Consider the following 16,933-nt stretch of genomic DNA (forward strand, 5'->3'; position numbering starts at 1 on the left):
ATTAATTGTAATGCACAACTTGTTTTATGTTAGTGCAAGTGGGAGTTTGTTGGGTTTTGTGCCCTAAATAAAACCCATTACAATCTAATTAGTGATTAATTTAGAATTTTGAAGTGATTTATGTTAACATGTATTTTTCATGTTTATGGTTTAATATACATATTTAATATATGCACAAAATCAGTTAAATCCAGAACATATATTCATTCACAATTACAGTATTGTCAGTATAGTGGAATGTGATTGTGATTTTATGATTCAAAAGACTAAGTCCCTGTTCATCAGTGTTTTGGATTTACACTGTTGTGATAATCAGCGATGACGTATACTTACACTTGGAGTAAGTGTTATGTTCTTTCCAGGACATTGGTAAAGTATACTAGTTTCGAATGTATGGAGTATACATTGGACTGGACCGATATTGAACTTGGTCAAAGATATTATAAATTTACCGTTGTATCTTTCCAAGTCAATATCAGAAGTTGATCTTATATTAAAAGAATCTAAATCCTGATATGCTTAGGCTCAATCTCAGGCGTGCTATTCATGTTCTTTGATTTATTAGTTAAGCCTATTTTTGGGTCAGGGTGATACGTATATTTTAGGAACATGATAGTATGATTGAGTGGGAACGCTGAACATAAATATGGAATCTATAGCTTCTACTGGTGTATAGAAGTCAAGTGATGATTCCCTTCGAGCTTAGTTAAATAGAAGTAAATGGATGACCTCTTGTTTCAGTGACTATATATTAGATCACTAAAACATCATTTACAGGTAACTAAGTGTTTTAAGGGGCCAAATACATTGAGGGGTGGAAACGGTAAATTTTGTCCCATCTCGATGTAAATCATCTATATAGAGGATCTTTGATCACATTAAGATTATAACAATGGTTAAATGAGATAGCATATCTATATCGTGGAACATATAATATGCTCTATATAAGTCTGAGAATGCAATTCCAAGTTCTAAGAATGGATTCAACAAGGAATTAATAAGTTAGGGATTTACTTGGTAAATTCGGTTCAACTTATTGGAAGCTCAGCAATATAGATCCATGGTTTCCATTCTAGTTGAGACCATACTGTTTGTAAGACTCAATAATTGATTTATGATTAGTCAATTATAATTCTAAAAGTTAGACTATGTCTAATTTGTGAATTTTCACTAAGTAAGGATGAAATCGTAAATAAAAGGGTTTCTAGGTTTATTTCTTAATTAAGAGACTTTATATGTCTAATTAATAATTATATTAAATGACAATATTATTTAATAATCTATTTTAGTTATTAAATAATTAGTTTTGGCATTTAAATGGTTAGAATTGGAAAAATGGCATTTTTGGGAAAATAGAAATAAAATTGTGGAAACTGCAAAACCCAAGTGAGGCCCAAGTCACACCATGGCCGACCACTACTTTGTGTTTCCCAATTATTATTTTCTTTTTCTAAATACAAAGTAATTGCTAACCTAAACCTAGCAGTAATAGGAAAGTGGTGGATCACACCAAATAAGGCAGTTAATCAATTACTCAGTAAAAGAGGAAACTGTTTATTTTGGAAAGTTGAGCTTCCCTTTTCCCTATATATAGCAGCCCTCCTCTCTTCCTCTTGTATGCATCATTCATACACGAAATACACTAAGAAAAGAGAGAGAGAATTCGAAATCCTTTGTGAGAGAGAAGTGCCCACACACAGCAAACCGTACATCAATCATAGATTGGAAGACTGTGAAGGATCACATCCATCTGAAGGACATTCGGGCTCAGATCTTGATTATACTCTGCGACAGACAGGAATCAAGGGTTAGAGATCTGAGTGGAAGGAGACACATTATTCTGCTGCACCCACTGTAAGGTTTCTTAACTTTTTATGTGTTCTATTTATCGTTTTAGAAGTTCATATTTAGGTTGTTAAATCAACATACTTGTGAGTAGATCTAAGTTCCTGGTAAAATAAATTCCAACACTAAGAGCTTAAGCCTCTAAGTCTCTCTTTTCTTCTAAGTTCTTGATAAGTTTTTCTCATATCTTCCATCTATAACATTCATTCTCACAATTATAATATTGAAAAGAGCCATAGCTAGAAGTTACAAAGTGTTAACCTATAATCTGCATGGTATTATCTCAAGAGTTAATACAACTAAAAAGAGAGCAGATCATTACTCATTCATCAAGGGATTTTAACTTCTATAAATCCCTTTGCACTTTTATTATTCATTATTATTATTTATACATGGTGATTATCAACAATTAATAAATCTCTGATATCAGTTGACCAAATTCTTAGTCAACACTGTTGCAATATAGGGAGTGAATTATTATAAATTTGTTGTGTCTCTCTTATAATTACTTAACTACTTTTTCATTCTTTCCAATCTAGTGAATGGGTGTCGCTTATAAGTCTAGTTCAGAATTTAGAGTCAATATGTACTCCCTATGCCTCCCTTAAGAAATCTTTTTAGAACTCTCTTCAATCCTGAATTAATAAATGTGCCAATCCTTGGGTCATCACCAAGGATTTGAATAATGTTTTAAGGGAGGAAGACAAGTATGGCAACACTAGTAACGACCTATGTAAACATTTTAAAATGTTCCTTATGCTAACTGGTGGAGTAGATGTTCAAAGCATAGGGGGTTCTTTCACTTGGCAAAATAAGCGTGGCTCTGATCATCTTGTCATGGAGAAAATTAATTGTGTCGTGTGCTCTACCTCTTAGCTTATTGAGTTTCCTATGTTAGGGGTTCTCAATCTCCCTATTTGGGCTCTACTCATGGCCCAATCGTTCTGGACACTCATCTTGACTCTTTGTGAAGGGGCACCCCTTTTAAATTTTCAATGTGTGGGCTAATCATCCATACTATATTCATGTAATTTCTAAAGCTTTGAATAGGCATGCTGAAGGTTTCTAGAGTTTCACTCTTTCAAATTCTCTACAGTATACTCACGAGGCTCTTATCTTATGGACTAGAAAGGTTTTTCGAAAGGAGGAGGCTCTTCTTGTATCTTTAGAAAGGAGCACGAAGAGATCAAAAATTAGAATGTCTGGTGCTAAAATTCTAGAGATAATTGGATGAATTTGAGAGATCGTACACTAATTTTTTTTCTTGATTCTACAATTGTTCGTAAGAAAAGAAAACATATTTGGAGTATTATCCATTTCAAGCGATGTGTCGCTTCGGTGTAGAAAGGAATTTAGGGATTACTTTATTTCTAACTTCTTTGAGCTTTTCTCCTCTTTGAATCTGGCTCTCCCTAGTTAATTTCATGACCTTTTCCAGGAAAAATATTCTAATGAGGAGAACATGTCTTTTATGCAAATCCATTTGGGGGCAGAGATTAGACGTACTGTTTATGCTTTAAATCCTTTGAGCTTTCCAGGTCTGGATGGTATGAATCGCCTCTTTTACCGAAAGAATTAGTAGATTGTTGGGCAAAGTGTGGTTAGTTTTGTCCAGGAGACCTTTGGAAAAAAATTTTTTGCTCTTTAAACCACACTTTCATTTTCCTAATTCCCAAAAGATCTAGTGCTTCCTGTTTTAACCACTTCAGGCCGATTAGCCTCTGAAATTTTTTATACAAGGTGTTGGCTAAGATCAATGCTACTCGACTTCATAGTATTATGGAAAGATTTATTAGTCTATTCCAATCTACCTTTGTTCCAGGCAAGTGGATTGTGGAATGCTCGATACTTGGTCTGGAGGTTGTTATTGTAATGAAGAGAAAGAAAGGGAGGGTAGTGTTATGGCTATCAAAACTGATTTGAGCAAGGCGTGTGATCGTATCGAATAGAGCATCCTAAGAGTTATTAATGCTCGATGCAAATCCATTTTGGGGAAGAGATTAGACGTACTGCTTAGGCTTTAAATCCTTTGAGCTTTCTAGGTCTGGATGGTATGAATGGCCTCTTTTACCGAAAGAATTGACAGATTGTTGGGCAAAGTGTGGTTAGTTTTGTCTAGGAGACCTTTCCTGTGAGAAATTTTTTTCGCTCTTTAAACCACTTTCATTTTCCTAATTCCCCAAAAGATCTAGTGCTTCTTGTTTTGACCACTTTAGGCCGATTAGCCTCTGCAAATTTTTTATACAAGGTGTTGGCTAAGATCAATGTTACTTGACTTTATAGTATCATGTAAAGATTTATCAGTCTATTCCAACTACCTTTGTTCCAGGCAAGTAGATTGTGGAATGCTGGATGCTTAGTCAGGAGGTTGTTATTGTAATGAAGAAAAAGATAGGGAGGGGTTGTGTGATGGCTATCAAAATTGATTTGAGCAAGGCGTATGATCGTATCGAATAGAGCATCCTAAGAGTTGTTGATTCAGCCAATGGTTTTTAGGATTATTTATAGAGTTGGTGACGTTTGGTGTGTCCTCTGTCTCCTTCTTGATTTTTCTGAATGGCTCTGCTCTTCGAAGATTCTCTCCCCACCATGATCTTCTACTGAAAATGGGTAAGGCTTTCCTGAAAAACTCCAATGCCTCTTTCCCTCCTCTAGATGGGTCTGATCAAGTTTGTATCAAGGTGCTTCGCTCAAGAAAATCTAGGCAATGGAGATCCCTAATTTGGCTGATGTCATGGTGGCTCTTATTGATGGCTCTTTCAAAAAAGATGACGTTGGGGCTGGTATGATTTTTCCCTTGCATCACCAAATCATATGTGTGGAGTTTAAGGCTTTCAAAGCCAACTATGCTCTCAAGACTAAATTGAATGCCTTTTTATTAGCTTTGAAAACAATTGTGTCTAGGGTTGGTTTTATTTGGTTATCTTCTCGATCTGTCTACTCTGATCAAAGTCTAGAACTCAAGACATTTTAGCTTGATCATTGTCGATATGCTTATTTTTTTGCTTCCATCATGCTCTTAATGAAGAACATTTCTTTTTGTAAGGTTTTATTTTGGCCTAGGAATGAGAATTGCCTAAGTGCTCTAGGTCTTCTGTGACCACTTGAGTTTTCTCTGTAGGGGAGCTGCCCCTAGCTGGCTTTTAGCCTTTGTTTTGGTTTTTTTTTTTTTCAATAAATGGACTTTCTTAGAAGAAAAAAAATAAACAATATGTCAACATCAAATTGTAAATTTTAAATAGAAAATTTTATTATTTTGCCTGAAATATAGGGCATCAAGAAGACAAGCTTACTATACGTCATATATTGTTTTGATAATTTAGTTTAGTGATCGCCATTTGGACATTGATCAATAATATATTTGTAATCTTGTTTTAATAACAACCATATAAATTAATTAATAAATGAACGAGTGGAGTATATATAATTGCTTGCTTCACTTTGTATAAGGTGGTATGAATTGATCACCAAAGCGATGGAAATGCTCGTTTTCCCCTTCAAGAAGACGCACAACCTGTGATTATAAGAATATTGCAATAATTTATTAATTATTTATAATTTATTATAATGTAAAAATAAATTATTAATCAAAATAAGATAAACATGTATGATTATGATGTACAATATATAACAGTAATTATATACGTAATGTAATCAAATTGATGCAACACTCTACATTTAATTTTATCAAATTTGATGATAAATATAATCATTTTATTTGATAGGCATTTTTATAAATAATATTAACCAAAGTTGGTTTCATCATGGTGAAGAATTAAACAATTTGGTTATGCTGGGAGTGTAAAAATGAATTGGTCATTAATTGATTAGCATGCCATTTAAAATATTAAAGTCTATTAACAAAAAAAAAAAAAAGAAATCCAATAATTTGCGTTAACTTGATCTGATTGAAAACTTGTAAGGTAATTACATTTTGTTTGACCATTAAATTGCATAATATGGGTATCTTTCATCGTATTATATAATTGTATTATACAATATTATATTAAAATTTTTCATATTTTTATATAATAGCTATATGCTAAATGTTAATTTATATTAAAATATTATATATTTAAATATATTTAAAAGTCAATATCAAATATAATATTATACAAAAATAAATGTAACATATAATACATTAATATAATTATACAATACAACATACCATTTAATATAATAATAGAATACAATATACTGTAATTACATGTAATTAGGAGTCATAATTCTCATGATCTTCATAAAGTTGATGTATATTACTAAAAACTTTTAATTTGAAATATTAATTATTTATTTTCGCAATTACTAGCTATTAAGACACTAAAATTTCATGTGTAATTAATGTTATAAATTTAAATGTAATTTTAATCTAAAAATATAGTATAATTTAATTACTACTTTAGTACATAATTGCAAAACTTAGTCATTACTTAGTACTTTCAAACACGCCTTAGGATGATTACCAGAGATATTGTAGTTACCAATCAAGTAATTACTAAATAGTGTAATTTAATAACAGATAGGGCAATTACCAATTTAGTAATTACTAAATAGTAATGTAGTGCATTCAAAAAAAAAATAACAAAAAAAATAGTGTAATATAGGTGGCGTTTGGTAACACTTTTTTAATTAGTTTTGTGTTTTTAAAAGTAGAAAAGTGAAAATATTTTTCAAAAACATGTTCTATAAAACTATTTTTACTTTTCAATTTTATAATTAGAAATTAAAATTTTAAAAACAAAAAAAATCACTTTCAATATTTTTTTAAACAGTTTTTTTTTCTTAATCAATCTTTTGGATTACGACCAGACCCGAACCCAAATCTCCTCCCCACGACCCTGGCGCTGAACCCGACTTTTGACTTGAACCCGAATCCGACTCCGGACCTAGACCCGACTTAAATAAAATTAAAAAATAAAAATGAACTTTACAGAACACACTTGTGTTTTCAGTTTTTAAAATTTAAAAACAAAAGTGGTTACAGAACGCATTTTTGTTTTTCAAAAATAAATTTTTTAAAAACAAAAATTTGACTTTCATTTTGTGATTAAAAAATTAAAAAACAAAAGTATTACCAAACGACACCATAGTTGTTACCCAACATAATTATGCTTTTATCAAGTATACTGCTTACATGTTAGAAAAGATCGAGTTAATAATTAGACAAGAAAAAATATACATTTATAATAACTAATTATTTAAAAATAATAATATTTCTGTGTAATTATGTAGTCTAATTACCTCTGATTCTCCTGGGACTATCAGAATTGAAAAGTGTCATTAACATTTCTCAATTACCTCTAGTTAGATGAATAAATATTGTAAAATTATTTTGTGAAACAAAGGTCAGCTGAACAATTGTTAATTGCAATAAATTACAATTATTAATGCCCCTCAAAATGCATTCTTATTCTCATATCAAATCTCTATTTAATCATGTATTTTGCATTCAATTTGCTTACTTCAAATTTATTATTAGATAATAAACGACTTGTTTATTCTTCTATATTTCTTCTTTTACTACAATTTTTAAATCATATCCTAACCAGTGTAGTCCTACTATCAAAAAATCACCCTATTTATGAATTGATAAAGAAGGTTGTGTATATTATGGTCTTGCAAAGTTTGTGTGTTTGGTTAACTTCTAGTTCAATCTCACTTGGATGTTCATTAGACCATATTTAATATTTTTAGGTGTATTCAAATTTGATTCAATTATATATTAGATGTTATATTTTACCATCCACCGAATCAATTAATTTTAGTCATGCTACATTAAATCCGTTTCTATCCACTAAATATATTTCATGTATATCTATTGGACTAGTTCAGATATATCTAGTATTTTAGACTGAATATTTTTTGATCAGATGATATCCATCTAATATTTTAGATCTGATAATTTGATTAGACTAGATTCATCCAATCTAAAAATAAATAAATAAGTAAAAATTTTATTTTTAACTTTCATATATACATATATGGAACACTTCTCAATAGGTATTAGCTATTGATGGGTACTAAATAAATTTAACTATAAATATTAATTTTAAAAATATTAAAACATTAAATTTTTATCCAATGACAAATAATAAAAGAGAAATTTAAATTTCTATATTTAATTAACTACTTCATTATAACATAAAATCAAAAAGTAATTCTTTTTACACTACATAAAAAAAATATATTTATATAAAAAATATTTAAGTCAAATTAATTTTTTTTTTAAATATTGTTTTACCAAAGAATTTATTTTATTATTTTTTTTCAACGGATAGAACAACTTCACTCTATATAATGTAAAAGTAAAAAAAAAAAAAAAATTAATCAATTAAAAAAAATATGAATAAAAACTCAAATTTTTTTAATATTATGTACGCATACGCATGTTAATGATCTATATTCTATAATTACCTCTCCTATAGACGGACGCATTTCAGGGCTTCCTTGTACACATGAGCTTGCAACTTTAGCCATACGGTATAATTCATTAGTATCATATGAATCACCAATTCGAGGATCAATTAGTTCATGTAGTGCCAACTTGTAGATTATAGGTTGCGCCTGAGATTTTTTCATACAACAGATAGTAATTAAAAAATATATAGTTGCGAATAGAGAAAAAAAAAACAAATTGTTATTAGTGAATACTTTATGCTTCCATGAACTCACAATAGGAAAATACGTACCCATTGCCGTAGAGACTGTGTTTTTTCTTCACCATCTACATCAAACACAACTTTGTGTCCTGATATTAGTTGCAACAAAACAATACCATATGCATATACGTCTGTTCTCACAGAAACCATGCCATTTTCTGCATACTCTGGGGCAAGGTATCTGTATTTATCAGTGGCATTAATTATCTTCAAAATAGAAAAATAATGAATATTTTGTACTTGAAATATAAATCAAATTGAAGAAGCAAAGTTCTCACCCTAATGTACCAAGTATCCTTGTTTGCCATGAATAATCATCACTTGTTTTCCACTTTGCTAGCCCAAAGTCACCTAACTGGAGATTGCAATTAAAGAACTTGAATAATTTATTTAATAATCAAGAGAAGTTATGTAATATTATTTAAAGAGAATTGTACCATTGGAATAAAGTCATGCGTCAACAGTATATTGCTTGGTCTCATGTCCCGATGAATTATGGGTCCTCCTCGACATTCTTCATGAAGAAAGCGCAGCCCTTTTGCAATCCCAATAGCAATAGCAAATCTTTGGTGCCATTCAAGAGGGCTGGCAGTTTCATCTTATGAAAGTAGTTTTATTTAACAAATTACAAAATGCAAATGCTACATTCAATTTAATGCATAACACAATTTAAATTAAAAAGATTACTACTTACCAAATAAATGCCAATCAAGAGACTTGTTGCATATATACTCATAAACCAAAATATTGAATTTCTCCTTTGAACAATAACCAAGCAGCATCACTATGTTCTTATGGCGTGCAAAACTTAAGACGTAAACCTCAGAATGAAACTCAGTAAATCCTTGATTGCTTTCTTCTTTACGTACCTTTGCTGCAATGAGTTGTCCATCTTTAAGTTTACCTTTATAGACATGACCATATCCACCCTCTCCTAATAAATTTTCCTTGGCGAAATCATTTGTGGCTAACTGAATTTCAGAGTAATTGAACAACATAGCATCCTTGATATAGTACGTATCAGTCCTTGCTCCACAAATTGTGCACAAAAGTGGTGCTTCTGAGCATTTATGTCCGAATAGAACTCTCTCATATCGGCTATGTGTAGCTCTATAATTTATTAAGTAATTTGTATCTTGTTTGAAATGCATAACTGGATGAAAATAAAATTCAATTATTATTTATGAAACAAATGTGGGAAATATTTTCTAATTCTTATTCATAAGAAGAATGAGTATATATATATATATAAATCAAACTCTAAATTTCCTAAATAAAGAAAATGCAATAAATAAATATATATATATACAGTTAGAATGATAAATAATATATATAAACACTTATTTCTAGCTTAATTTCCTACACTCCACCTCAAGCTAGATGATATATGCTAAATATTTCTAGTTTTGAGTTGAGTTCACTACAATCATGAAGATGGAGAGCTTTGATTAAGATGTCAGCATCTTGTTGCCCTAAGGAACAATGATATGGCCGGTCTTGTATTCAATTTCCTCACACATGAAATGACGATCAAATCGATATGTTTTTTCCTATTATGATGGACTTGATTCTTTACAATGGCTATGACTTATTCATTATCACAGAGAACATCAATTAAGCCTTCAAGCCCAATTTTGAGTTCATCAAGAAGATGTTTCAGCAATATTCCTTTACAAATTCCATGAGCTAAGGCATGAAACTCTACTTTTGTACTACTATGAGCTACCACGTGTTGCTTCTTGTTGTACCAAGATACAAGATTTTCCAAATGTATGAGAGTATCCTGAAGTGATCTTTATCAGAAAAGGAACCACCCCAATCAGCATCAGTGTAGATTTTAAGAGCCTTTTAGAGAGTTTTCCTGAACATTAGACCTATTTTAGGTGATCCCTTGAGGTACTTAAGAATCTGGTAGATAGCATCCATGTTTTTCTCAGAGGGATTACTAAGAAATTGACTAACACTAACAACAAAGCGTGAGTTAGGTAAATCAACTCTCCCACGAGACGTTGGTACCTTCCTCGATCAACTTTTATTCCATTTGTTTGAACTCCAAGTTTTGTATTACGACCCATCGTTGTGTCAACTGGCTTGCACCAGATCATCCATGTTTCTTGTAAAAGGTTGAAAATATGTTTTTGTTGATTGAAGAAGATGTCAAGTCTCGATCTAGCTAATTACATCCCTAGGAAGTACCTTAATTGCTCTAGTTCCTGAATCTCAAATTCACTAGAGTGGAGCGATGCTTATGATGAGTAATTTCCTCCATTAAATTTCATGTAACCACGATTTCACCAACATAAACAATTAATATTGCTTGTCTTTCACCAGTTGAATAATTTATAACAAAGTGTGATTTGATTAGCAATGAGTATAGCCATCTCCCTTCAAAACTTTTGTTAACCTGTCAAACCAGGATTGAGAGGATTGTTTGAGGCCGTAGAGGGATTTCTTGATTTTTCACACCTTTCCCTTAGTGAATTTTCCCTCAAATCCTAGAGGACTATCCATGTATACTTCTTTAATTAGGTCATTTTAAGAGAAGTATTCTTTTCTAGAATAAAGGCCAGTCATTATTCAATTAATAGACAAAAGAACTTAAATAGTTTATAACTTAGCAATAGGAGCAGACATCATTTTATAATAAATGCCATAATATTAGGTGAATCATTTCGCCACTAAGCGAGCCTTGAATCTTTCAATGCTTCCATCCACCTTATACTTTATATAAAAATTACATTTGTACCTAAATGTGCATTTTTTGAGAGGTAAATATGTGATGATCCATGTTTCATTCTTGTTAAGTGCACTAAGCTCTTCCGTTGTGGCAGAATTCTACTTAAAAATCTAAAGAGTGTCTTGAACTATATTGGGAATCTGAACTTGGTCCAAGGAGGTGATAAAGGATCTATAAGTAGGAGATAAGTTTATGTAACTTAGATAATTGTGAATGGGTTGTTGAGTGTAAGAGTGTACCCCTTTCCTACGAGCAATGGGTATGCTCAGATCCTCTATCATATTTTCTTCCATAATAAATTTTGGTCTAGTATCTTCAAGGATGAATGGGACCGGATCACAATCTTTACCTTACTAAGTTTGCGTACTAGCTTGTTCAATGCTTGGGAGTTGCTTCTTTCTCCTTGTGTAAACATGGAATTCTTTTCTTGGGATATGGACAGGAGAACTTGGATGAAGATTTCGTGGCTGATTTGGCTCAATAGGGTGATTTGGAGTATGAGAAACATGAATTTCTTTGCTTAGGATATGGATAGAAGGACTTGAAGAGATAGAATGAGAATTTATTGGCACAATTGAAAGATTTGAAGTATGAGTAACAGAAGGAGTTGGTATTATTTCTGTAAATATTATGTTGTGAACTTGGAGGAGAAATAGATGAATGGTCAATGAGACAGACAAAGTCCCAATTTTACAGTTCTTGACTCTCGTTCTCTCCCTGAATTGTAGAATTAGCATGTATTAAGGTTTCTCTTCAAAGAAGTGACATCCATAGAGTGAAACACCTTCTTACAAAGAGGGCATGAGTATTTATAACCCTTCTTATTGGATGAGTAGCCAAGAAGGATACGTTTGTTGGCGTGAGCATCAAGTTTGCTTCAGTTTAAGGAATAAACATTGACAAATTCAACACTAACAAAGACATAAAGGGAAATTTGAGACACAAGATAAGAGTTAGGATATGATTCAAGGAAGATTTGAAGCTAATTTTTGAACTTTAAGACTCTTGATGGCATTCTATTTATGAGGTAGGTAGCGATGACGACTACTTCACCCCAAGAACTTTTTGGAACATGTAATGAAAAGACTAAAATTAAGATACCTTATGAAAATGACGATTTTTGTGTTCGAACACACCATTTTGTTGTGGTATGTCAACACAGGAACTTTGATGAATAATCCCTTTTCATTACAAATATGGTCTGAGGATAGAATTAAAGAAGTCACAAGGATTGATAATTTTTAACACCTTTGTTTATTTGAAATTGGTTTTGGAAGATATAACTTGTTTCATACTTTTCTTTCATAAGAAATGTCCAACTAAGATCGCTATGATCATCTATTAGTAACAAGAACCAACACGCCCCCACTTATATTTTAAATTTTTCATGGTTCCCAAATATCCTTTTGAGTGAGTGAGAATGCATGAGAGGGTTCATGAGATCTTGGGACAAAATAGTGCTTAGAAAATTAAAAAATATCATACTTGAGAGACTGAGGATTTACATTGATAAATAAGGATGGAATAATTATATGAGATACACGAAATTTAGATGACCTAGATGATAATGCCATAACATGATAGCACTAATTTTATTGGACTGATTTACTTAGGAAAGATATTAACCTTGGGTGAAAGATCATTAATTTCCATGGTTAAACATGGAGTTTTCAATTTTTAGCAGATAAAAGCCTTTACTGAACTCATCGTAGCTAATCATCTTCCCTGATTCCGCATCTTGAAAAACATAAAATTGAGCAACAAACTTAGCTTCACAATAAAGATCTCTACTCAATTTTCTTACTGAGAGTATATTACAATCAAGCTTGGGAATGTAAATGACTTAATTTTAGACAAGACTTGCCGAGATCGTTATGGTTCGAATTCTATCAACTCTTGAACATAAGAAATCTACTATGTGAACAGTCTTTTCATTAGAGTGCTTGCTAAAAAAGAAAATAGTGATATGTCACCAGTCATATGGTTAAAAGTATCAGAATCCATAATCCAAGATGCATGAGAGGCTTGAATAACTTGAACTACATGAGTGTTGAATTGTCTTGCCACTAAAGTGATGGCTTTTATGGACATTTCTTCGGCTATAGATAGAGATAGTGAGAAAACAAGTGAAGAACCACATATGAAGTGAATAGAAAGAGAGGATGCCAGAAAAATGTCACCGGAGATGGAGAAGAACCACAAATGAAGCAAATTGAGAGAGATGACATGGAGGATGTCATTAAAAATGGCCACGCATCTACATGCACCTGCATGTGGAGAAGGCGATAGCTATTGAAGGTGGGGCAGGAAACCCACCAGTAGCTTAGATGGGGCACCAAGTTTACATGTTTTGTGGATAAGAGGTAGGACAAGCTCTTTGGGTCAGAGGTGAGAATAGAACACTCCTCAAAAGTAGTTTTTTTAGGATAAAACTTCCAAAGTACCACATTCTAATATTTGAGAGAGGACTGAGAAAAGAAAATAACTTTTAAGGAGCTTTAAATGCTCTGATGCCATGAAAAAAAAATGAGAGAAATATTTTCTAATTCTTATTCATGAGAAGAATGAGTATATATATACAAATCAAACCGTAAATCTCCTAGAATAAAATCTTGATTTTCTATCATTCAAGATTTTATTTTCATCCATGATATTTTTATTTTAGTTTTCTTGCCATTACTATAACATGCATTCATTGATTTTTATACCATTATATGTACGATATTATATCTATGTATAGGTGTAGGTATAGTTTTATACTTTATACAGAATGTCATAATTTTGTATACCTTCTTGATTTTGTTGTGTTAATTTGTCCGAAGATGAAGTCCCCAAGTTGCTGCTATCTGAGCTATGAATATGTCTACTACTTGATACAGGAACAGGCTTGGATAGAGATATAAAATTTTTGTGTTCTGTAATATCTTCATCACTTTTATAAGCCTCAATTTTTACTATTTGTATTGATAAGCCATCTTGAATGAATGCCACCTTACAGGGTATCTGACTGGCATCACGCCTCATATCTAATCTCAAGTGCCTACAATTATATTAATTTTTATTTACATATAGTCTATTATAATAAATAAATAATAATAGATCACGAGTATAATTGAATTTCTATGAAAAATAAAACATATTATATATCTCATATGAAAATGAACAAACAGTTTGATATAAAAAATATAAAGGATAAATATTATTTTGGATCATGTGTTTTACAAAAGTTAATGGACCCTCTATTTTGTTAAATGACAAATTGGATCTAGTAATTTTTAAAATGGTACAAAATACTACCCTAATAATTTTTTTGTTAAAATAGGACTTAATAATAACATGATCAAATATGTGTTATGACAAGACTGAGTATATTTTTTGTCTCTGTTCATGCTAAAAAATATTATCTTCAAGTTCGTTAAATTAAAAAAAAAATATCAAAAATTGAGTTTAAGAATTTTGTATTATTTTGGAAAATACAATATTTGATTTGTCATTTATTAAAATAGAGGGATAACTTTTGTAAATTACAAAGTCGAAAATAATATTAACCCTTCAATATGGTCCTTTCTATAAAAAACATCGATAGTAGGATTATCTAAGTTGTGAGTTGTTCACTATTAAGATATTGTTAAGTTATTATATGTTTGTTGAGCAATTTGACAATATCAAGCTCTTATAATAATTATTATTGGAACTTAAGAACAGTCAAGTGCATAGTAAGTTATAAAGGTTAGTTTTTTATTAGGTAGCCATCTAATAGTTTTTTTAAACAAGTTATCTAATAGTTTTACCTTTCATTTAGGTACTTGATTAATTCAATAGAAGATTTTCTTCCCACTTCAATTAAAAGAATTTATGGTTTCACCTAAACACAAATAGTATGTGCAGAAACTTTACTATATTTATCCATACATAGGTAATATGTGTAAATAATTAAAGTGTGGGTGATAGTTAAGTATCTTATAGTTATATATAAAAAATTATCTTTACCTACACATAAATTTGGCAATAAATTTTTCCTATTTCATTTTTTCTTTCTTTTGTGTAAAATTCTCACTTTCTTTTTCATGTGTTGGTAGGCTAGTGTGGCAATAAAAAAATTTCGAGCATATAATTGATGCGCCTAAAATTTAATTAAACTACTACAAAAAAGCCTATTTTATAGTTTTAAGTGACACATAAAAAATTTGCACCAATTGAAAAAAATGACGTAATAAACATATATGCAATTAGTAATATTTTTTTTTGTTAGTTACCAACAGATGCATAAGGTTGTATTCTTCGGTTGATGATGCTAACAAATAAAATTATTTTTTTAGCTTATGCGACGGTTCTACACTGACACAAACTAAAAAAAATTACATGATCGAGCAGGCTCCTCCTCCACTTTCCTCATATCAACATACAAAAATTTAGATAAAATTTTTAGATCCAAAAAAATCAAAAATAAAACTACCACCTAAAATCCTCAAATCTACCTTGTCATTCCTATCCTCAAATCCACCACTTGCAAAGAAGATAAAAAAACAAGAAATAAAATTAAAATGAAGAAATAAAATAACTAAAAAAAAAGAAAGAATCTTACCTCGTGATCTCTATTTTCTCACTAGTAGCTGGAAATTTTAAAAACTTTGTTTGCTCACAAATTCGAGATAAAGATATAGCAAGAAAGAGAGGGAAGAGATTGTGGGATAGAGATCAAGAGAGATTGCGACTGTGATGAAGACAACAAGAGAGAGGCGGTATTAGTTTTGTGGGATCGTTTTGTTCATTGGCGGCCAGTCTTCATCGTGGTTGGAGAAAAAAGATATATATATATATCTATATATATATAGAGAGAGAGAGAGGCGTTTTGTGTGGTTTATATGTTATTAGGGTTAATTTGAGCTTCGGGCTATATTTATTATGGGCCTTTTTTATTAATATTGTGTCAGTTTATAATCGATGAAAATAAAATTGTGTTTGGTATAAACTAATATAATGTATCATCAGTTACCAACTGACGCAAAAATTTAGAGACCACCATAAACATAAGTTTTGGGCTTTGATCATTAGGTTGATCGACACAAAACACCTATTTTGTAGAAATATTTTTACAAGACTTAAGCTTTACATATATTATTTTATGTGTGGAGAAGATATTTTTTTTTTCATTCTTTTTAATAATCCTTTAAGCGATTTATTTAATTAATAGTTATAGTTGAATAATATTGTATCTTTAGTATTTTAATTGTTTATTATATAGCATACTAGAAATCTTATAACAAAATGGGGACTATTGTAGGGATGGTGCTAAGGCACTTAAGAATATTGGGATTATCCAGAGTATTTAGTTATGACCATTTTACCTCTAAATTTAAATATTACTTGGTGATAAAGTAAAGACATTATGGTAAATTGCCATATAAGTTTTTATTATCCAACTTTGTGGATTTTGTAGTAAATAGAATAATATATGCTGATTTTTGAAGATGTTTTAAGAGATTAAAAAAGATAAATAAATTTAAAAATTCGTTCTCTCTCCAAACACACTATCTCTGTCTTTTGTTCAGTCACAAGGAAACTCTAAAGAAAACACAATATATATACTTATATATCAAAGCATCTTCATCATTTTTGTAAGGAATTCAGCTAGGTATTTCTTAACGCTAAAAAGTGACCAATATCAGCTCACTAGATTGGCGGGAATGAA

The 16,933-nt window shown here is 30.8% G+C and overlaps 1 protein-coding gene across 1 annotated transcript; it reads right to left on the reverse strand.

The window, feature by feature from the left end:
* Positions 1 to 2,893: 2,893 nt before the first annotated feature.
* On the reverse strand, positions 2,894 to 16,033 carry LOC115717803 (proline-rich receptor-like protein kinase PERK13). The gene is made up of 8 exons (XM_061115567.1): positions 15,827 to 16,033; positions 14,031 to 14,281; positions 9,199 to 9,657; positions 8,942 to 9,102; positions 8,783 to 8,859; positions 8,535 to 8,685; positions 8,260 to 8,409; positions 2,894 to 5,359 (listed from the first exon to the last, which is right to left on the reverse strand). The coding sequence occupies exons 2-8, from the start codon at positions 14,263 to 14,265 to the stop codon at positions 5,282 to 5,284; spliced, it is 1,311 nt and encodes a 436-aa protein (XP_060971550.1). The 5' UTR covers positions 14,266 to 14,281; positions 15,827 to 16,033; the 3' UTR covers positions 2,894 to 5,281.
* Between the last annotated feature and the right edge of the window lie 900 nt (positions 16,034 to 16,933).

This window comes from Cannabis sativa, chromosome 5 (assembly GCF_029168945.1).
Source record: "Cannabis sativa cultivar Pink pepper isolate KNU-18-1 chromosome 5, ASM2916894v1, whole genome shotgun sequence".
NCBI classification, from domain to species: domain Eukaryota; kingdom Viridiplantae; phylum Streptophyta; class Magnoliopsida; order Rosales; family Cannabaceae; genus Cannabis; species Cannabis sativa.